This window comes from Clytia hemisphaerica, unplaced genomic scaffold (genome assembly GCF_902728285.1).
Source record: "Clytia hemisphaerica strain Z4C2 unplaced genomic scaffold, Clytia hemisphaerica genome assembly, whole genome shotgun sequence".
NCBI lineage: Eukaryota > Metazoa > Cnidaria > Hydrozoa > Leptothecata > Clytiidae > Clytia > Clytia hemisphaerica.
This window is the reverse complement of record NW_027103289.1, coordinates 1,593,175-1,613,177: the sequence shown is the minus strand read 5'-3', so window position 1 is coordinate 1,613,177 and position 20,003 is coordinate 1,593,175. Positions and strand designations below refer to the sequence as shown.

Sequence of the window (20,003 nt, the reverse complement as noted above, 5' to 3'; positions counted from 1 at the left end):
CACCCAATCCTTATAGTGCACTATATTTCTCAGCTGTAAATCTGCGTAAAAGAAGAAGCTTTGGAAATTTTCTGTTTCAAAGAAAAACTGAGAAAATTATTCTTGTCAGCTGTAATTATCACACAATAGAAACTTTTTCAAACAAACGAGAAGTAAAAACCTTTCTTTTTAATAATTATTTTGAATTTGTTTTAAAATTCGACAGTTGCAGTGCAATATCACAGAAACACACCCTTACAGTGCATTTTGGGGTGTTGAAAAACCTCACCCTTAAGCGCGGCACATGACGTAGGCCAGATTATATGAGTGCCCCCGGGGGTTAGGTAGGAAATCCTACCTAAGTCACGTGACATTACAAGAGCTTAAATCACTCCATCTAGCCCTTCGGCCTTTATAAATCTATGGTATAGACATACCGTCTCGAAGCAGCCACATGCAATGAGGTAGATTGAATCATCGAGTAAAGTGTCGACTAATTGAGGTAAAGTTTCTTTCTTGTTGGTGCCAATACCAAGTTGGCCATATAAACCTTTAAAATGATAAAAATGTTGGATAATTTTGAGCTTTTCGGTGGTTTGTATTCTCCTTTTCGATAACGAAAGAGTTTAATTTTCAGGGAAACGTAAATTACACGCTTTTTTTATAAGAATGGTGCAAATTCATTTCATAATGGATATTCTTAACTTTTTTGGGAGATTCATCCTAAAATATTCTTACAGCATTCTTAGGTTAGAATCCTAATTCAGACTAGATTTAACATTTAGTACATACGTCTACAGCCTAAAATTTTTGTGAAAGGAGTGATCCTTACTTGGGGGTCATTGACAGTTTATAATTGAAAATGACATTCTTAGCTTGAGTAGCAAAATTCCATTATATTCTTAGCATTATTCTTATTTTTTCGGCTATTTTCATCATTAACTGGAAAATTTCAAAGACATCCAACACTAGCACCAAGCTAATGATATTAAATAACAAGAGGTGTTTCAGAGAAACACTAGAGCTATGCGCACAATAAAATGGTTAACCATTACAGCTTCGGTAACTGTCTTCACACCTAATGTTATTCCAACCAATCACATGCTTATCTTATTGTAAAAATTAAAGAGCGTTAAAGAGTTTAAAGGATTTTTTTATAAAGGCTTGTATAGTCAAGGAGAAGAACGAATTTTATGTTTTGATGAAAATATTGCTACGAAAAAGGACTAATCGGCAATATATTTTATACCTCCAAAAACAACTGAGCACTTTTCTAAAAAGAAAGGCTACGTGCTATCTTGTTGATTCCTATAATTTTCATTTCTTCAAAGTCGACCTACTCAATCTATGATCAGAAACGAGACAAAAAAGCATACCTGCACCGAAAGTATACACCATCCCCTATAAGAAGGAGAAAATGAGAGTACTGTTTAGTGGGTGAGATTACTTGTATTTTTTAAGGAAAAAGAAGAAGGAATTTCTTGAAAACATACTCGATGTCTCATATGCTTCCCATTAAATTTATTGTCGGTATTTTAAAAGGAAAATCTAAATTCTTGTATTCTTTAATAAATTTATCACAAGCATTGATAAAAAATCAATTCTTTGTATTTTTGAAGGAAAATTTTAACTTCCATTTTTTCTTGAGTGGAACATCGCAAGTTTTTCTATGAGAAATGAATTTATTGTGAAAGTCTTTGTAGGAAACCGAATCTCGGTATTTTTGAAGGAAAATCTACACACAAAGGGTTTCTTGAGTGAAAGTGAGTTTTTTGTACCATTTAAATGCAACTGACTTTGTTTTGTAAGTATTGAAGGAAAAACCCACTATTTAGAAAGAAGAATCTACTTTCTTGTGATCTGGAATGAAAGAACACAATTTTCTGGTTTTTTAAGTATTATTATATGTTAACTGAATTTCTCGTGTATGTTTTGAATTAATTCTTTGTATTTTTGAAGGAAAATCTAAATTCTTGCTGCGTAAAAACTGAGTTTTATGTATGACCATGAGTTTTTTGTATGACCATGAGTTCTTGCATTTTTAAAGGATACCGAGAACTGAAACGAGTTTTGAAAGAGAATAAATTCTTTGTATTTTTGAAGGAAAATCGCACCAAATCGAATAAAAAAGATAAAGCGATCTTTAACTGATTAAATTTAAAAATAATTTGTGGAATTAACTACTTACCCGACTTGTGAGGACAGCCGAATGGGCGTAACCAGCGGCCGCTTGAACAATCCGCTCGTCCTTGAAGAACGAGACCAGTTGAGGGTTGACTTGATTTTCATTCGAAGTCAAACCAAGTTGGCCGTGTATACCCCAACCCCAGGCGTACAGTTTGTGATCAATTGTGATTGCCAGGGTATGATAGTGTCCACAGACGACAGAATTGATGTATTTGCTACTAATGTCCGATAGTAGTACGGGGCGACTTCGTTTTCTTTTGTCTCCAACTCCAAGCTGTAAATACATGTAATAAAACTAGCTAATAGCCAAGGCTATGATGCGCCCGTTGCAATGTTTTTCTGGGAAACTGACGTCGGTTAGTGATAACCAAGGAAACAAAAAGCAGGAGGCCCAAATAATTACAGTTTCTGTAAACCATTTCAATGACATGTTTCATGTTAAATGAGTCAGAAAGTTGCAATAAAATTTGCTTTTTTAAGTTTTATTTATAAGAAGGAAAGGATGGAAGGAAAATGTGTTAAAACAAAACAATATATAGTTTTCTTAAAAATCACACAAGAAGTTTTCTTTGCCACTCCTTTATGGTCCTTGTGCAGGAAAAAATAAATTTAGCAGCTTCCAAGTGTGGAACACCTAAAATCAATATACAACCACAGGAAAAAATGTTAAAAACCCAGGCCTGGGAACAGGGCATTTTCGGGGTGGGAAATGCCTGTTTTCGGGGGTGGGATTTGGGTTTGGAACATGAAACATGCCAAAGGCATTTCGCACCCCGAATTTTTTTAATTTGGAGTCGAAATTGCCCTGTTCCCAGGTCAAGGATATTAAAATTTCGGGGCCGAAAATGGCCTGTTTCCAGGCCTGTGTTTTCAACATTTCGGGGCTGAATTTGGCCTGTTCCCAAGGGCTAGATTTTCAAACTTTCGGGGTCGAAAATTGCTAGTTTTCAGGTCGGTGTTTTTAGTAGACAAAAATCACGGGTTGTGGAGCTGGTCATTTTCGGCCCCGAAATTAAAAAAATCCGGGGTGGAAAATGCTTCATATTCCAAAGCCAAATCCCACCCCCGAAAATGGGCATTTCCCACCCCGAAAATGCCCTGTTCCCAGACCTGTACACGTTCCATTTTCCCCAGCCCCGAAAAAAGGCATTTCCCACCCCAAAAATGTACTGTTCCCAGACCTGTACATGTTCCTTTTTCCAAAGGCAAATCCCATCCCCGAAAAAAGGCATTTCCTACCCCGAAAATGCCCTGTTCCCAGACCTGTACGCGTTCCATTTTCCCCAGCCAAATCCCAGCCCCGAAAAAAGGCATTTCCCACCCCAAAAATGTACTGTTCCCAGACCTGTACATGTTCCTTTTTCCAAAGCCAAATCCCACCCCCTCAACATGGTCAAAATTACGTTAAGTTTCTCATCGGAAGCACATGAAAAAACGGATTTGACCTTTATCTTTTGGGGATAATTGCTTTTTTCCTTGGAACTATTTTACATATATTAAAATATTTTATACACTATTTATATCTTTTGTATGCAAATAAAAACTTAAAGATAAAATAGATATTTTAAAGATAAATATCTGAAATTGTTTATCTCATATTATTTAAAATCAATGAAATATTAACAAAAGCTTGAGATAAAGATATAATAAATATCTGTATATATTCTGGGCGACTTCAAGAGTTCTTTAGCTAGTGATTTCAATTTCATGTCAATCCTGAAATATATCCAGAAAGATTTGAAAATGTGTTTAACGTGGCAATACTTTTACTACTAGTAGTCCCTACCCTACCCCAACAGGGGTATCAAATTAAAAAACAAATACAAAAAGCGAATAAATTACTAGCTTTCAGTTTTTACACTGCTATGTTTGTTGCATTAAGCAGAATACTAATTAAAAAGACGTAACAAAATCTATGATAAAAAAATCTGTCAGTGAAAATATAGAAAAACGTTTTCGGTTTTCGTGGGTTGTAATATAAATACAAACATGGGAAATCCATCCATCCAACAATGAAAGCAATAATAAAACAAAATTTTAACAGAGGTTCTATCTTCGTAAAGAGTTACTTTGCGATAATGAAAACATCGTAAATTATACATAAACATGTTTGAGTGTTTGAGAGTATTTTGACTTGACTTCATGTTATGTTTTTCTTATCTTTACCACCACAAAATTATTCAACATAATAGAATTTATAAACTATTTTCAAGCATAAAAATATTTGGCTGAAGCAAACTTTGTACAAATTTTATATATTTAAATGATAAAGTAAAAACATCTCAAAATTTTTTTATTATAATCCTTTGTGACAGTACTTTTTCTGTTGGGAAGTTGGAAGCTTTCCACCGAACAGAATTGAGCACTGATAACTAATAATCCAAATAAAAAAATAATTTCAGACAGTGCTATAGGCATCATAACTTTGCCTGAAAATGCAATGACTACAAAGTGGATTTGTACCGTCAAGGACTCTAACTTGGGACAGTCTGACAAAACATGGGACAGCAATTCGGCAATCATTTTACCGAACCTCTACCTATTAAAAGTCATTTTAAATTAACATAGTCCCAAATCATAGAAAACAAACTTGTTGTCAACAGAGATTTAACAGTGAAAAAACAGTTCAGAAAGTCAACCATCCCATGATATGACATTCGTCCCAAGTTAGAGCCGTTGACGGTATGCCGGATATCCAAAACAATAACAACCCATTATATGATGTACACAATCATGTCAATGTCATAAGGTACTTTCAATTTTTTGCGGTACTTTCAAAATTTCAGAATTTTTGGGCACTTTCTTTGCACTCGCTTATCCTTTTCTTGTCCTGGATCCAATCTAAACCTGCACGTAAAACATACCCCAAAATCAGTCACGTTTATAACATTATAACTCCGTCTTTGACGACTGGGAAGATTCAACGTCAAAATTTTGAGAGTTAAAGTAAAGTTTATCCCTCAGCGCAGTCAGCGATGAATCCGATCTGACCGTTAGTGCCTCTTCAGCCATTTTTGAGATGAATAAAATGAATCATGAAATCTTTGTTATCTAAAGGGATGGGTGAAACCATGTTTGAATGAGCCTATATCTTGGATATCTCTCCTCATATCAAAACTGTTCAATGCGATCGAAAAAAATCTTTCTCAGCTGAATTCCATGATAGGGAATGTTTGTGAAGCTATTATAGTCATTGTTTGCACCAATATAAAGTTACTTCTGCAAGTTAGTAGTCTCCATCAACAGCTTTCGAAAGCAGCGAAATCGACGAAACTACTTGAGTGAAGTTTGTAAACAAAAAAGCAAGTTTCACACATTCATTATGTTAAAAAAGTATTGTCTTTTATTCCAATGTATGATAGAAGTCTATTCAAATACATTTGATGTTGGTTCCAAGTAGTATTCTTCTTCTTTCTTACCAAGAATCACCAAATCTACTCAAAAAGCACTGTTTTGCAGTGCTTCCCCAGCCAAAAATGTAAACAAAATGGCTTCCGCCTTGATTTTTGTCCCGACACGCACATCAACTGCAGCGCAGCGAGCGGCTCCAGAATTTGGCTAATGGAAAAACCACCCGAAAACGACTGTTTTACAGCCCCAAAACCCAGGCCTGGGATTTGGCCATTTTCGGACCCGACTTCAAAAACCCAAGCCTTGGAAATGACCCGTATACAAGGGTGGGTTTTGGGTTTGCTTTTTAGACAATTTTCATTTTTTGAGCTATAAAAACGCAGGCCTGGGAAATTGCCAAATCCCAATGGAGTCCTCACTTTGAAAAACCCAGGCCTGGGATTTGGCCATTTTCGGACCCGACTTCAAAAAACCCATGCCTTTGAAATGACCTGTATACAAGGGTGGGTTTTGGGTTTGCTTTTTAGACAATTTTCATTTTTGAGCTATAAAACACAGGCCTGGGAAATTGCCAAATCCCAATCCAATCCTCATTTTAAAAAACCCAGGCCTGGGAAATGGTCAAATCCCAGGTGGGTTTTTCATCCGAAAATTTTTTCAGGTCTGTAAAATAGCTAAAAAGACACCCACATTTTTATTCAACTTATAGCAAAATGAAAATCCCAAGGCAAAAATTTTTTTGATGAAAACCCACCCCGAAAATGCCCTGTTCCCAGGCCTGGGTTTTTAACATTTTTTCCTGTTAACAACAGAACAACAAAAATCAATATTTTTTTTAAAACATAATTCACTCAAAGTCATCTAGAAGAAATTTATTTCAGTAAAACATAAATAAAATATAAAAAAAAGATAAAATCGATTATCGATTGCAATCAATGAGTAATCTATAAAATATTGATTGCATTGATACATAGTTTATTGAAACAATTGTGAGTATATATTAATTATCTATCGATTGCGTTAATGTATCAATTAGTTATTAAGTCAGTAAAAATCAATAGGTAATCGATGTAATGTACTTAAATTGATACTGATCGACTGCAATCGATATTTAATCATAATTGATTATTTATCAATCATAATCAATAATCGCACCATCTGGATTTTTGTCCATAATTTGTTGAAAAATACTTTGGTCTTACTTAAATCAAATTCCAGTAACACTTTATCATAATAAATGATCTAAAAGTTCATCAAACCACCCATTGTCTTCAATAGCAAATCGCAGTGGTGAAAAACTCGAACCCATGCATCAATCGCAATCGCAATTAATAACCACAAGAACTGGATTTTGTCCATAATTTGTTGAAAAATACTTTGGTCTTACTTAATCAAATTCCAGTAACACTTTATCATAATAAATGATCCAAAAGTTCAGCCGACTGACCAACTTGGCAGACAAAAATTCCTAGTCAGATGAGTCAGAAAATTGTCGGAATTTTTCATCAAGCGACAAATAAATATTAAAAACTATATATACTTTGAAACCATTTTCCAAAAAACCCGACTAAATTTACTACCGACCGACCGACTCAATTTTAAGAAGATTTTTTACGCGAACGGAACATATTTTCGATTGCCGCCCAACCCATGCATCAATCAATCGCAATCACAATAATTAATAATCGCAACGTCTGGATTTTTGTCCATAATTTGTTGAAAAATACTTTGGTCTTACTTAATCAAATCCCAGTAACACTTTATGATAATAAATGATCTAAAAGTTCATCAAATCATCTATCGCATCATCGTATTAAATATCAAATCGCAGCAGTGGTGAAAAAACTCCAATGCATCAATTGCAAATCGATAATCGCACCGTCTGGATTTTTGTCAATAATTTGTTGAATTATGGACAAAAATCCAGTATACGATCTAAAAGTTCATCGAATATTGTTCATCACATTTTCGTCTTCAATCGAATTGCAGTGCTGAAAGCCGCCATAATTTGGTGAAAATTACTTCTCTCTTCTTCTTCATTACATTTACTTATTTACATAATAGGAAATGTATACGTTAGGATACTTCATCCAATAATCCATCCATAACTTTCTCCAAGCCCAACAGGAAAATATGTTTTTTATTGCAATCAACCATCGCATCATCATGGAATGGTTGGAATGTCATGGAATCATAACAACAAACCAAAACAAAGCAAAAAAATAAGTCTCACTTTTGGTAAAAAATAGTTCATAAAAATCAACGAAAACTAGAGCAAATAAAGTCTTTACATGATGCAAAAAGGCATGTCTCTGATGCAAGAATTAATTTGCCAAGTTAGAGCTAATTCAAAAAGATGAAACTTGCAATGCCAGCATGCAAATGATCAAAAACACTATCGCTTCGGTAGCCATCTTGAATAACCTTTTAATGAATCCGATCGGAAGAAAGATAGGAAATCGGGGAAATACTACGAAAAGTAGTTTAATCGAGCAAGGCTCTTGTCTCTGTTAACATTAACATGCGTAAAAAAAACACAAAATAAAAAATGAATGATCGAGAACAAACATGAATAATCGAGCCGGAAAACTGAATCGTGAGATTTTCCCTAGGTACTCCTCATTAAGGCGCCCTTGACGGGCGCAATAATTTGCTAATTCTATCGGTTAAGTGTCATTATGTAAAATCACACCGTAACGGGTTCAATATGGGATATATTTTTCGAATTCAGATTTTTCGTCATATTTTCCGCGCCTTTAAGCGAGGAAAGTATAGAAAACTTTGACCGAGAAAAATATATCCAATATTTTATCAATAAGAGTGTGAAAACTAGTTTATCGTTAACTTGAAAAATATCAACAGACTTTTCTCTCTCCATTTGTGTCTGCTTTTCTTTGTTTTGTTTTATTTTCATTTCCTGAATCTTAGTGATCAATAAAAAATTCGAAAGTGATTCGAATGGTCATTAAAAATATCAAAACATGTTTTTTTGTGTATGGAAGACAGAAAACATTTCTGAGAATAGAACTCGGGATAAAATTGTACTAAAATATTGTGATGATATTAAATTTAAAGGAAATTTTTCTTTACCTGTCCATAACGATTGTGACCCCACGCAAATACCTAGAAAAAAAGAAACGGACAAAATAAAATACATCTGGCTTCCTTCAGCTCAAACGAAATGCTTTAATGCCTTATTATAAAGGGTATCTATACTTTCATATTAACATAGAATCTGATTCAAACAATGACTTAAAAAAGGTCCTGGACGACCAGCCCTAAAGTTTTGCACAAGTACTCTTAATAAGATTTTATTAAAAGTCAGAAAGTTTCTCTAGTCGTTAAAAAGGTTTTCTCCGAGATATAAACAAAAGAACTCCAGCGTGGTAGATTCTGCCCTCCCCCTGGGGCTAATAGCGTTAATGGTCTATCTTCTGGTGATAGGAGCTTTGAAATCTTTGAAAATTCGAAATTATATATAGGTGATCCTTACCCCTTCTTGGCAGAGGGCTACGGTATGCATTGCTCCACATGAGACTGACATCACTTGGATCCTGAAAAAGTGAAAATACGCTCTCTAATTCGATCTTCAAGGGGAGTTGGATTTTCATCGAATAAGCGTCGTTTATGAGAGTTTCTTGTTGAACGAGAACTTTAAATTTCATCGAATAAGGGAGCCTATCGAATAGTAGAACGTCGAATAAAAGAGAGCATCAGCTGTATTCAAAATAAGCCAAATTCATGCAAAAGGAAAGATGCAAAAAATTACGATCAGTCAAAAAGATCAAAAGACAACGAAAACATTTAGCGGAAAAACATTGTGGCAAAATCGTCGCGTTACTCTGCGTTTTACATTCTTACATGATAAAAAGTTTACAATTTCTAATTCGGTCAATTTGACAAAATAGTTGCCTTCCAATGAGCTAAAGATTCGAAATCACGAAAAGTCTTTGTTAAAGCATCATTACGTTCAAATTACAAAAATATTTGACAAATGAAGGTATGAAATTGCTATGGTAGAAATGGTATCATTTTGCAATGAATTGTAATCTCCTTACCCGTGCATATGAAGACTTTCAACGCGCATCGGTTGACTTGTTGCATTTTCATCCATTAAATCGCCATGTCCCAATCTGATAAAGAATGAGAGAGTGAATATCGTTAACCAAAGAATGTTTATCCCACAAATGAACCATAGTGTGCAGAGGGGTCTGAACCCTCCCTCATTTTTATTTCATCCCCCCCCCCCCTTTATGCGTGTATCCCCCCTATTTTAGAAAAATTTCGAGCCCACGCTATTTTCAGCAGTAGTCCACCAGTCATACAAAACCCAAAACATTGAAATTTGCATTAAAAATTATTAATAAAAAAGGGTTTAGCATGGCGCCGCAGGCGAAAATTTAGCTACACTTGTGTTTTAGATGTCCCACACCAAATATCTAAATCATTATAAAATATGATAGATATTTTGACCAAAAGTTGTTATCCCCTATATATTTACTTGATCCCTACCTAAAATCTCCTATCCCCCTATAAAGCACTTTTTGAAAAGTTGGACCCCCCCCCCCTTAAAAAAAAGGGGGGCTCACACTATGTGAACTATTTCGTCTTTCCAAATTTTGAACCAAACTAGATCTCAACTCAAGCCTTTGTAGTTTGCGATTTTTTTAACACCTTTAAATATTAATTAACATGCTAAGTAGAGTTTTCCTGCATTTAAAAAGGTTTCAGAATGGAAGAAATAAAATAGATATTCCCAAAAGATCTTAATTAAGTAAGCCTGAAAACCTGAAAACTAGAACTAATTTCCTTTAGCTACTGTTCAAATTTCTCTAAGTATCCATGCAAAGTAATATCATATAACCTATTGCAATTGAAGAGCGTTCGGCTACGGTGCGCAAGAGTGCGGGTTCAATCCCCGGCCAAGTCATATCAAAGAGTTCGTACTTGGTAAAAGAAATGTTCCTAGATGCCTCTCTACTTAATTCACAGCAATTCAGAATCCAGTGAAGACAGTGGCGCCCTCCCCTGATACGCCCTCCCCTGCTATTCTGTTTAGATACCTACTGAAAAAGCAGCCTTTGGGTCGCATTCGACTAAGGTCTCAGACTTGTTACAAATGCAAAGATAACCTGAGAAGAGAGAATGTTTTTTATCATACCTTCCGAAGCTTGCGTGACCCCATGTGTACAGTTCTTTTTCGGCAGTAACAAAAGCGCTATGATATCTTCCACAGTCGATTTTCTTTTGTGCGATCTCCGAAAAGACAATCTCATTGCTGCCAAGGCTCTCCGACTTTAAAAGATATTAAAGAAGTCAAGAAGAGACTGTGCGTTGTTAGGGAATATTCTATGCCTTTAATGTATTTTTGAAGGAAAATTAATGTAAAGTTATACTTTCAGGTATTTTCGTGAAAGAGGGTAAATCCTTGTGTATTTTTGAAGGAAAAACAAATTTCTTTTGGGAGATAGAAAAATTATTTGTTGTTTGCAAGTGAAGAGAATTTCATTTTGATGCTAAATGTTCCAAGGAAGATCAAGATTTTTTGTGTCCAATTCAATCATCACGCCATTTAGATTTCCAGAATAACTCGAAAACGAAAGGTTAAGGTGTACTCACTCTTCGACCAAAGGAGCCAGTCCAACTGAACTGACCAGACAATGATTTGGAAATCACGCGCCTGTTAAACAATATAAAGATTCTGATTTTTGCTTCCTATGAACCTACATTCCGCTTTTTTATTATAGACTACTGGTTATAGCCCTCATCGGAGTTTTCGATTTTTCTAAAAAAGCGATGCATTGTGGGATTGTTTCGAGTGTATTACAACTTGTAATACACTCGAGTAAACTAGATAGAGCAAACTTCTTATGAACTCCACTGGAAATCGCAATTACCAAAAATCTATGAAAAGGTCTAATTATCGTCCACAAAAGCGTCATAAAACAAACAGTATTTGAACATAATTCACCGTTTAAGTTAACTCGTTTGGCCAGCTATGAATTCACTCGTGAATTCTAGACTTAAAAGAGGGAATATTTATTCTTGAACCAATTTTTTTATTTCTTATAAATCTAAATAACTTGAAGTAATTTGAATTAATTACTCATCAACTTTACAGGTAGGGAAAGTTCAAATTATACTTGTTCAAATACATTCTTCATATCTAATAATGATGGCAAAATCGAATTCCCAACTTGGGAGTTGATGAGTAATTAACTTTTAAGGGTTTCATACACTAAACAATATTGTCGAGCCAAAAATTGAGAATATATTGCTGAATGCCGGCAATATATTGAAAAGGTGTCTGCAATCAAGGACACTTGTATAGCGTAGCTTCGCTATACAAGTGTCCTTGCTGCAATATATTGTCAGCTTAATTTGCAATATTCCAACAATATAGGGGGATTGTTTATTCCTTTTTATAAAAGAGCACCTGTTGTTTACTCCGTACATTACGGTCTGAAAACTATATTGTCGAATATTGCTCACCAATATATTGTGTAGTTTTAGTTGCCCTTTAGCCTCTTATGAGCTAGGGTCAATATAAATAAAAATCAGGTATAATTTGCCAGGATATTAAAGAGTGAACTCAAAAGGAAGATACAATCAGGCTGAATGATGTATCCAAGAGGTACTGCTCGAATATCAAATATACTCACATATCCGGGAACTTCTTCCAGGTTCTTCGAGAGTTCAAATAGATCATTGTCGTTAGAAACATGGCAATGATATCACTGGCTGTTGCCGTGTAAGGATCCTCCTGCGATAGTGAAATATCAATCAGTAGATCTTAAATACCTAGAACTACAGCAAACTCTATGGGAAAGGACACCTCGATGGGGCAATCGTCTAACAGGTGGGGTAGTTTGTTGATAACAAACGTCGTGACGCGTTTATAGCGGTCTTCTGGCAATGTTGAATGACATTGTGTAACTTTCACACATAATTCAACTAAGGCACGCACTCTATGGCTACATAGTACACAAAATAATTGTCAGACAATTTATCGGTAAGTACCAGGGGGGGGGGGGGTCAACATTTATAATACCAACCCATAGCCCAAAAACCTAACTTTTGACCTTTTGAGCTAAGTTAACACCACCACCCCAAAATTGGTATCGATACCAACTTGAAAATCATAATTTTCAGAAAAAGGGGGGACCCACCCCCTTGTCTTGGTATCGATACCAACTTGAAAATCATAATTTTCAGAAAAAAGGGGGACCCACCCCCTTAATTTGGTATCGATACCAACATGACTTTTTGAATTTGACAAAATATCATGGGACCCACCCCCTAATTTAGTACCAATACCAATCTGACAAATTTGAGTTTAAAGCTGTTTAAAGGGAACCCACCCCCTCCCACACAAACAGGGTACTAAGAGAAACTTCAAAAAAACTAATTTTTGAAATACTCTTTCTTCAACACAACACAAAAAATGTCATATATATATGCTAAAATAGAAAATGACTAAAAACTGACAATATAATAAAAACAAACCCAATGAAGCTAGCAAAATCAATCTGAATCAATATTATCTGAATATAATTGATGTGCAAAAACTAGGAGAAGCTATCATTAGTACATAATTTTAGAACAGAATAGATTCACTCATTACCAAATGCTATCACAGAAAAAATGCTTTTGCTTCAGGCTTGATCAAAAATAAAACTTGAAAATATCGAAAAAGTCCAAAATAAACAAACTTCAAAGTCATTTAAACTTATTACTCATTTACAGTCATTATACTCAAAAGCTAAAACAAATCCAATTGAAACATGTTTAGACTGATATGTACCCCGGGGTATTTTCTAGCTATAAGGGCAAAAATTAGGAAAGTTTTGCTGTCATTTTGATATGGATACCAACTTTCTGAATCATATTATTTAAAAAAGGGGTACCCACCCCCTATTTTGGTATCAATACCAACTGAGGATAACTCTTTTTTCTAAAAAAAGGAAGACCCACCCCCATCAATACCAACTTGACTTTTCAGACTTTTAAAGGAAAAAAAGACACCACCACCCGGCTATGGGTCTGGTATCTGGATGTTGACCCCCCCCCCTGTAAGTACGGATAATATATTGTTCAGTGCTCACAATATATTGGGCTTTTCCAGAAATAGTCCTTGCCCCTCCTGTTGAGGATATCCGATATCCAGGGGATTAACGATTTCTGTTCAAAAGTGGATATCCAGGGGGTTAAAACATCTACAAGGGAGCGGATATCCAGTGGGTAAAGTGTCTTTTCAAGTAAAAAATACGATATCCAGGGGTAAGCATCTTTATAAGAGAGGATATCCAGAGGAGGGGGTCTTTACTAATAAAGTAGGATATCCAGGGAGTTCGATAGTTCGAAAAATCAATATCCTCAACAGTGGGGGTAAATCTTTTTTTCTGGAAAAGCCCATTGATATTGATAAGATGTCTATATTACAAGCTAGATTTGCAATATCCCAACAAAACATTACAGTAGGTTGAAGTCTAAATTTAATGTTATGGGATTTTCTCACCTCAGTTTGCACAGAAGATGATTGCATCGATACCAAGGATGATCGAGAACCAGTTCTGAGTAAAAAATGCTAAATGATTAAACAGCGGTCAAAGCAAGGTGTTTCGTCTGAGATCGATCATGGATTTTAAGGAGAAAATTAATACATGTACTTACATGTATACATTAATACATGGGGATTTTGGTGAATCATGCTGAATTTTGAGACGGAAAAGCCTCTTTATATACTTTACCGAGACGGTGGAACTTTTGACCTGTTAGAAAGAGCTAACAAACTGCTAGCACTAAATGGAGATTTTGTTTTCGACTACTTTAAAAGTTAAAAACAACAATCAATAGGTCTGAAATTATCTTCGACCCTGATAAATAGTCGAACGTGCGCAACGCACTGGGCTCAACTTCAGTGGCTTCAAATTAGTCATAGGCCCAATTGTATACCCCCAGATATTCACCCAAGGAACAAGTATGCAAAATTTCAGCAAAATCGAACAATTTTTGAAGTCTCCAGGGGCAGAAGTTTTCGGACGGACATTCAGACATTGTCAGATTCTAGCTCGACTGAAGTTGAGAACTAAAACCCACCCCCCTTGTGGCGTAAGAATTATTACCTTTGTCGTTTAAAGGCGTCTGATTTTTCCAAGTACGGTTTGATGAATTGCCTCGATGGGTCGAACACTCTTGCAACCAAAAGCAAAGAGGTCTCATTGAGTTTGGGTAACAGAGCCTTTAACTTCTTGATGAATGGTTTGGAAACATCTGGCTGAGTGAGCGAAAAAGGAATTCAAATATGCTTGTCTGTTATACAGAGCTAGCAGAATAGTTGAACTTTAAATTGTTCAGAAAGAAGAAATGATATTAATTCTATGATTAGTGTCACAAATTGGTGTACAGATATTTAGCTAGTTTTAAATTAGTATCTGGCAGTTGAAACTGATCAATACAAAGTTTTTTTATAAGAATTCTTTTTATGAGGAATACAAGCTCAAATTTGAAAAATTTCGATTTATGCAGCTCTCATTAAAAAACGAGCTTGTATCATTTTAAGCTTACCTGAGCTAATAAAAACTTGACAGCGTCTTCAGGCGCCATAAATTTAACAAACAACCCTGAGAAAGACAAAATAAGCTGAAATAAGCTGAAATAATTTGAAGGGTCAATCGAATGCAAAAACAAGCTCAAAAAACAGATTGCGACAGAGGAAGATTTTTAAAGAAGTAGTAATACAAAAAATCTCCAACATTATACAAGGAAATGACCCCGCAAAATTTTCAAGCAAAGAAAAATTTTACTTTCTATTCGCTCCTCTTTGAGATACAGTTATCGAAATATTTTATCGTTGGTAAATGACCAGGGAAAGCCAGCGAAATTTTGCGTCACGAATATTTTTTAACAGATTACGAAATTTTTCCCTGACTAATTCTAAAAAGGACTTTTTGTGTCCCCTTCTAATAAGTTTGAGACAGACCGTTAACAACAGCACGAAGGCTCTCCAATTTCCTATATAATCTACCCGAACTATACTCTGTACCAGAGTGTATCTCACGTTTATCGCTTCGTAATACACTCTGTGCGCATAGTCTGTTTGATAAAAAATTTCCCGTACTGAGAACTCTGCGATGAAGTATGATAAGCAACCCTTCTCTTATCGCCTCCCCTCTCTCACCAACACTCCATCACAGTATAGCGGTCGGTTTGAAAAATCTCAAATGTGAAAAGACAATGACAACAGACCCACTACAGCAATGAATTTTGAAATTAGCTGTAGATACTGGGTCTGTGTACAGACAATCCGAACTAGGGGTCTTTTCTTTAGTTGCTGAGCATCACGCAGAGAGGCGTCGAGTACAATTTAGGGATCTTTGGTATAACCCGGCTGGGGGTTGAACAAACCAAAAACCTTGCACACCTTAGCTGGATGATATTTTACGATGTTTTACTGCTTACCGTTACAAGCTTTGCACACTTTCTCAGCATAGCCACAGTCTAACAACTTGTTCTGAATACTGGTCGAAAGTTGAAAGAATCCTCGAGATGCCATCAATGCAAGAGCTTCTTCGATTTTACCACGAGCCTGAAGTAGAATAAAAAAAAACTCAAAAGTATAATAAAGGCCGGTCTCCACTTGCGCGCGCTGCGATTGCACCTTTTGGCTTCGATACTTTTTGCTCGAAAAAAGATTACGTCATAAAAATGTAGCGCGCGCTCGAAATAAAAGTTGAACACATTTCAACTTTTTTCAACCGTTACGTCAGATCGCGCCAATGAATTGCTTCATTTTATTTTTGACCAATAGCGTGGAAGATTTGCTCGAAAAAGTGCGATCGAAGCGCGCGCAAGTGGAGACCGGCCTTAAGAAAGCCTCAAAAGAACATGACGTTAAGGGATAAACCTTCCTTCCTTAACTTCGCAGCAGAATGGATAGTTTGCAGTGGTCAAAATAAGGTTTTTCGTCTGAGACAGAAAATGGATTCTACACAAAAAATTAGCACATTATCTTGAAATTTTGGTGAATTTAGCCAAAATTTGAGACGGGAAACCTCCTTATATACTTCACTGAGACGGAAATCCGTCTGGGACGAAAGAAATTTTAACACAGAGTTTGTTGGGATTTCGCGCACGGAGAAGTAAAATTACCATGGATTGGTGAAAAGAAACATTTAACACTTAACGAAAGATCAATAAAAAGCTAAAGTGTCCAGGAAAGGTCAATCTAAAGAATATCAAGCAAAGGAAGAATAGATATAGTGTTTTGGGATTTCACATACGGAGAAGTAAAATTACCATGGCTTGGTGAACAGAAACATTTGACCTAAAAGTACTTAACGAAAGGTCGTTAAAAGTTAAAGTGTCCAGGAAAGATCAATCTAAATTGTATCTAAGCAAAGGTAGAATAGATATAGTGTTTTGGGATTTCGCATACGGACAAAGTGTGCAGCAAAGGTGAATCTAAATAATATTGGGGTTGCTGATATGGAGAAGTGGAAATTCCACAGTGCTGCAAATAAGGAAATTTCATTTGGCCGGTAATTTTTCGAGCGTAACGAGAATGCTTTGAGCTCTACTCTTCAGAATGGCCGGATGAAACTACGAAATGGCCGATATTTACCGGACACCGGTCGTTTTTGGCAGCACTGTTACATGTTTCCAGGAAAGGCCAATCTGTAAACTGAATGAATAAGATAGGGTACCTTTCCAACTTCAAAGAGATTGTTGATCATTCCGTATTCGACTAACAATTGCATGGCTTTCTTCTCGTCATAATCGAAATTGTCGCAAAGAAATGACCTGAAAATAATTTTAAAATGTTAAAAAGTACTTTTTAAGCTCTTTATGCACAGGAGCTTATTGGTGTCAATGGGAGGTAGTTACAAAGTTTACGAGATGAGGGGGCATGTTAGAAGAAAACGACCTTTATAGAGGAAGTTTGTTGCCAAATATTTGTAGATTTTAGACCCTTCCAGATTATGTTTACAATTCTGGTCAGAAAAAGGATTACTTAAGTTTGAGAAAACCTATTTAGCCTTATGGGCTCTCAATGTAATCACTTGTAATTAAAATCACCTGGTAAATTTGATTTTGATAAAAAAACACGCATGTTTGATACTAGATAATTAATTTACCTGAATGACTCGGCAAGGTTTTTCGAGAAAGAACCTCCCTGTTGACATTCAAGTACCTTGAAAGGAAAAAACAACAATGTTTCAGAGCGTAACTTATAAGAAGAAAACTTCAGGATGTCTGTAAAAGTCTGTTAAACTTGGCGATCTCTCAATTTTGTCATGGCTAAACAAAAAGTTGGAATACCTGCTCCACATAACAAGCAATTGCCATGTCAGCTAATGACTTTTTCTCTTTAGACGCTAGCGAAGTTTGTTGTTTCTTTAATACCTAAAGTTAAAGTCGAGATTAGAGTTAAAAAGACTCTCCACTAAAATGAGAAGTCTTTAAAAATCTCTAGATCGTCATGGAGAATAGAAGATTATATTATAATCGGGATAGTTAATTAGGCGCAGAATTTCCACCTCCGATTGGAAAGACACTGTTATTAAAATTCCTGGTGTTTTTGAACAATGTTTCAAACTACCACCAATATTCTAAGGGTGTTTCAGTCCAGCAATGAGTGTGAAAACTGAGCTAATTGTGTACCATATGTATTCTTTACCTGTTTGATGTAAATGAGGGCATCGGTGACGGATCCAAATTCTACTATATTTGTTGCTCGTTTGATCACTGAACACTGAAGATACAAAACAGTTGGAATAAAAGTCTCAAGTATAACCGCAAGATACGTCATTTTAAATAGCCGTATGATTAAAAACATTTTAAAATTAAAACTTTATGAGAATAGTAACAGTTTTGGTAAGATCCCTTTAAGGTGTGCTCTTATACAAAAAAATGATACAGATTTCGAGTTGGCATTTCATGCAGTCACACGCAACACAACGTCGTTACGAATGGTGATATACGTACCTTAGAAAGGTGGTAAAACTTCATAGCAGCTGGAATATCTTTGCCTTGGATTACTTTGTCACCTATATACTAAAAAATATAACAAGCCCTCGTGTCATCCTGAATATCAAAACCTAGGAAAAAACAATTATCCGAGAAAAATCTGACAGCATAAAATTCAGTAAGAACCTTTGGAGTTGTCCTTTAACCATTGATCTTGATGAAAAAAGTGTCGCCATCTTTTTGGGCATTAAGTTCAGTGCTCTATCAAAATAAAGTCTGCTTTTTTATCTTTGTCAACGCTATTGCTGGTAAAAACAATCACATAGTATAGATACCTCGCACAAAAGAGGAACGTTAAGATCCAAAGTGATACCGAGCCTCTCAGCTACATCGATTTCGTTCTTGATTGCAAGTTCGCAGAAATAATGCTCCGGAGAAATCCTACGAAGTGAAAAAAATGTAAAGTTATCAGGAAAAAAAATGAGTCAAGCGAGCCTAACAGAAATTAGAGCATTCGGCTAATGGTGTGCAATTTTGTGAGTTCCAATCTAGTCGAGTCATATCAAAGGGATACAAAGGGAACGTTATGCCTTTCCACTTGAAGCTCAGCAACTATAAAGCGAAGGCTAATAGGTGAGTGGAGAAATCAAGGGAGAGGAGTTGCACCCTGTCCTTTACCTTAGGGTAAGAAAAAGCTATATAGAAGCCTTCGACACGCCAGTACCCTATGTTACTCACTCAAGACACATTGGGTCAAAACAATACTGATTTTCACGATGAGGTAAAAGGATTACAGATATCTTATATAAAACCAGATAAAACAGTAGATGATTCTGTCCCTAGCTGGAGCAAAATAATCCACCATCTTTGATAGGTAGACCAAAGTTCGGTGCCGGCAATTTGATCGATCAAGCCTATCTTCATTCGCCCCATTCAGGTTATTTTGCTTGGCTGAACAAATTGTCGGTATTGAACTGTGAGCTACTTTCAGCAAAATGGCGCATTATTTTGCTTCACCTGCCGTTGCTTGGGAAATACAGAGTAGCTCTATCTAGTGTTTTATATAAGATATCTATGGTAAGGATGGGGATCTAAATTGAAGACCATGAGAAATTATTAACAAGTCATAAGATACAAACCTTGGCCTGCATTCGAAGATTCCATTATTGGTCACCACAAAGAAAGAATTCAATTCGCTGACGTCATCATAGCCCACATTGTGTGGGAATAAATTCTCCCAACTGGCTGAGCTTGCAAATTTGGATTTGAAGCAGTTGATCAGTGTTTGATTTTCTCCTAATTGGAATGTCTGTAAATCAGCTCTCATTGATGGGTCAGGTTTCTGAGGAAAAATAATCACTTTTAGACCGAAAACAAAGAAAATTTTAAATATTGTAATCAGGGTCTTGAATCGCACGTTCGAAATAGACTAAGATTCGAATTACAACTTTTTCGACTTTCCATTGAAGGGCCAAATATTTTACTACAGATTACACAGAGATTCGATAATTTTTCGA

The 20,003-nt window shown here is 35.8% G+C and overlaps 1 protein-coding gene across 2 annotated transcripts in view; it reads right to left on the bottom strand.

Annotated features, from left to right (window-relative positions):
* The window catches only part of LOC136809923 (uncharacterized), a 58,368-nt gene that overhangs the window by 27,844 nt on the left and 10,521 nt on the right, over positions 1 to 20,003 (bottom strand). For both annotated transcript variants that reach the window (XM_067066501.1, XM_067066495.1), the window contains exons 12-31: positions 19,626 to 19,828; positions 18,822 to 18,927; positions 18,505 to 18,573; positions 18,197 to 18,271; positions 17,839 to 17,922; positions 17,655 to 17,710; positions 17,223 to 17,319; positions 15,979 to 16,105; positions 15,085 to 15,140; positions 14,643 to 14,794; positions 14,036 to 14,090; positions 12,180 to 12,280; positions 11,137 to 11,197; positions 10,679 to 10,812; positions 9,576 to 9,650; positions 9,011 to 9,071; positions 8,608 to 8,640; positions 2,168 to 2,440; positions 1,356 to 1,380; positions 417 to 529 (exon numbers count right to left, since the gene is read on the bottom strand). In XM_067066501.1, the coding sequence (XP_066922602.1) occupies positions 417 to 529; positions 1,356 to 1,380; positions 2,168 to 2,440; positions 8,608 to 8,640; positions 9,011 to 9,071; positions 9,576 to 9,650; positions 10,679 to 10,812; positions 11,137 to 11,197; positions 12,180 to 12,280; positions 14,036 to 14,090; positions 14,643 to 14,794; positions 15,085 to 15,140; positions 15,979 to 16,105; positions 17,223 to 17,319; positions 17,655 to 17,710; positions 17,839 to 17,922; positions 18,197 to 18,271; positions 18,505 to 18,573; positions 18,822 to 18,927; positions 19,626 to 19,828 (1,956 nt within the window). The remainder of the gene's footprint in view (positions 1 to 416; positions 530 to 1,355; positions 1,381 to 2,167; positions 2,441 to 8,607; positions 8,641 to 9,010; positions 9,072 to 9,575; positions 9,651 to 10,678; positions 10,813 to 11,136; positions 11,198 to 12,179; positions 12,281 to 14,035; positions 14,091 to 14,642; positions 14,795 to 15,084; positions 15,141 to 15,978; positions 16,106 to 17,222; positions 17,320 to 17,654; positions 17,711 to 17,838; positions 17,923 to 18,196; positions 18,272 to 18,504; positions 18,574 to 18,821; positions 18,928 to 19,625; positions 19,829 to 20,003) is intronic.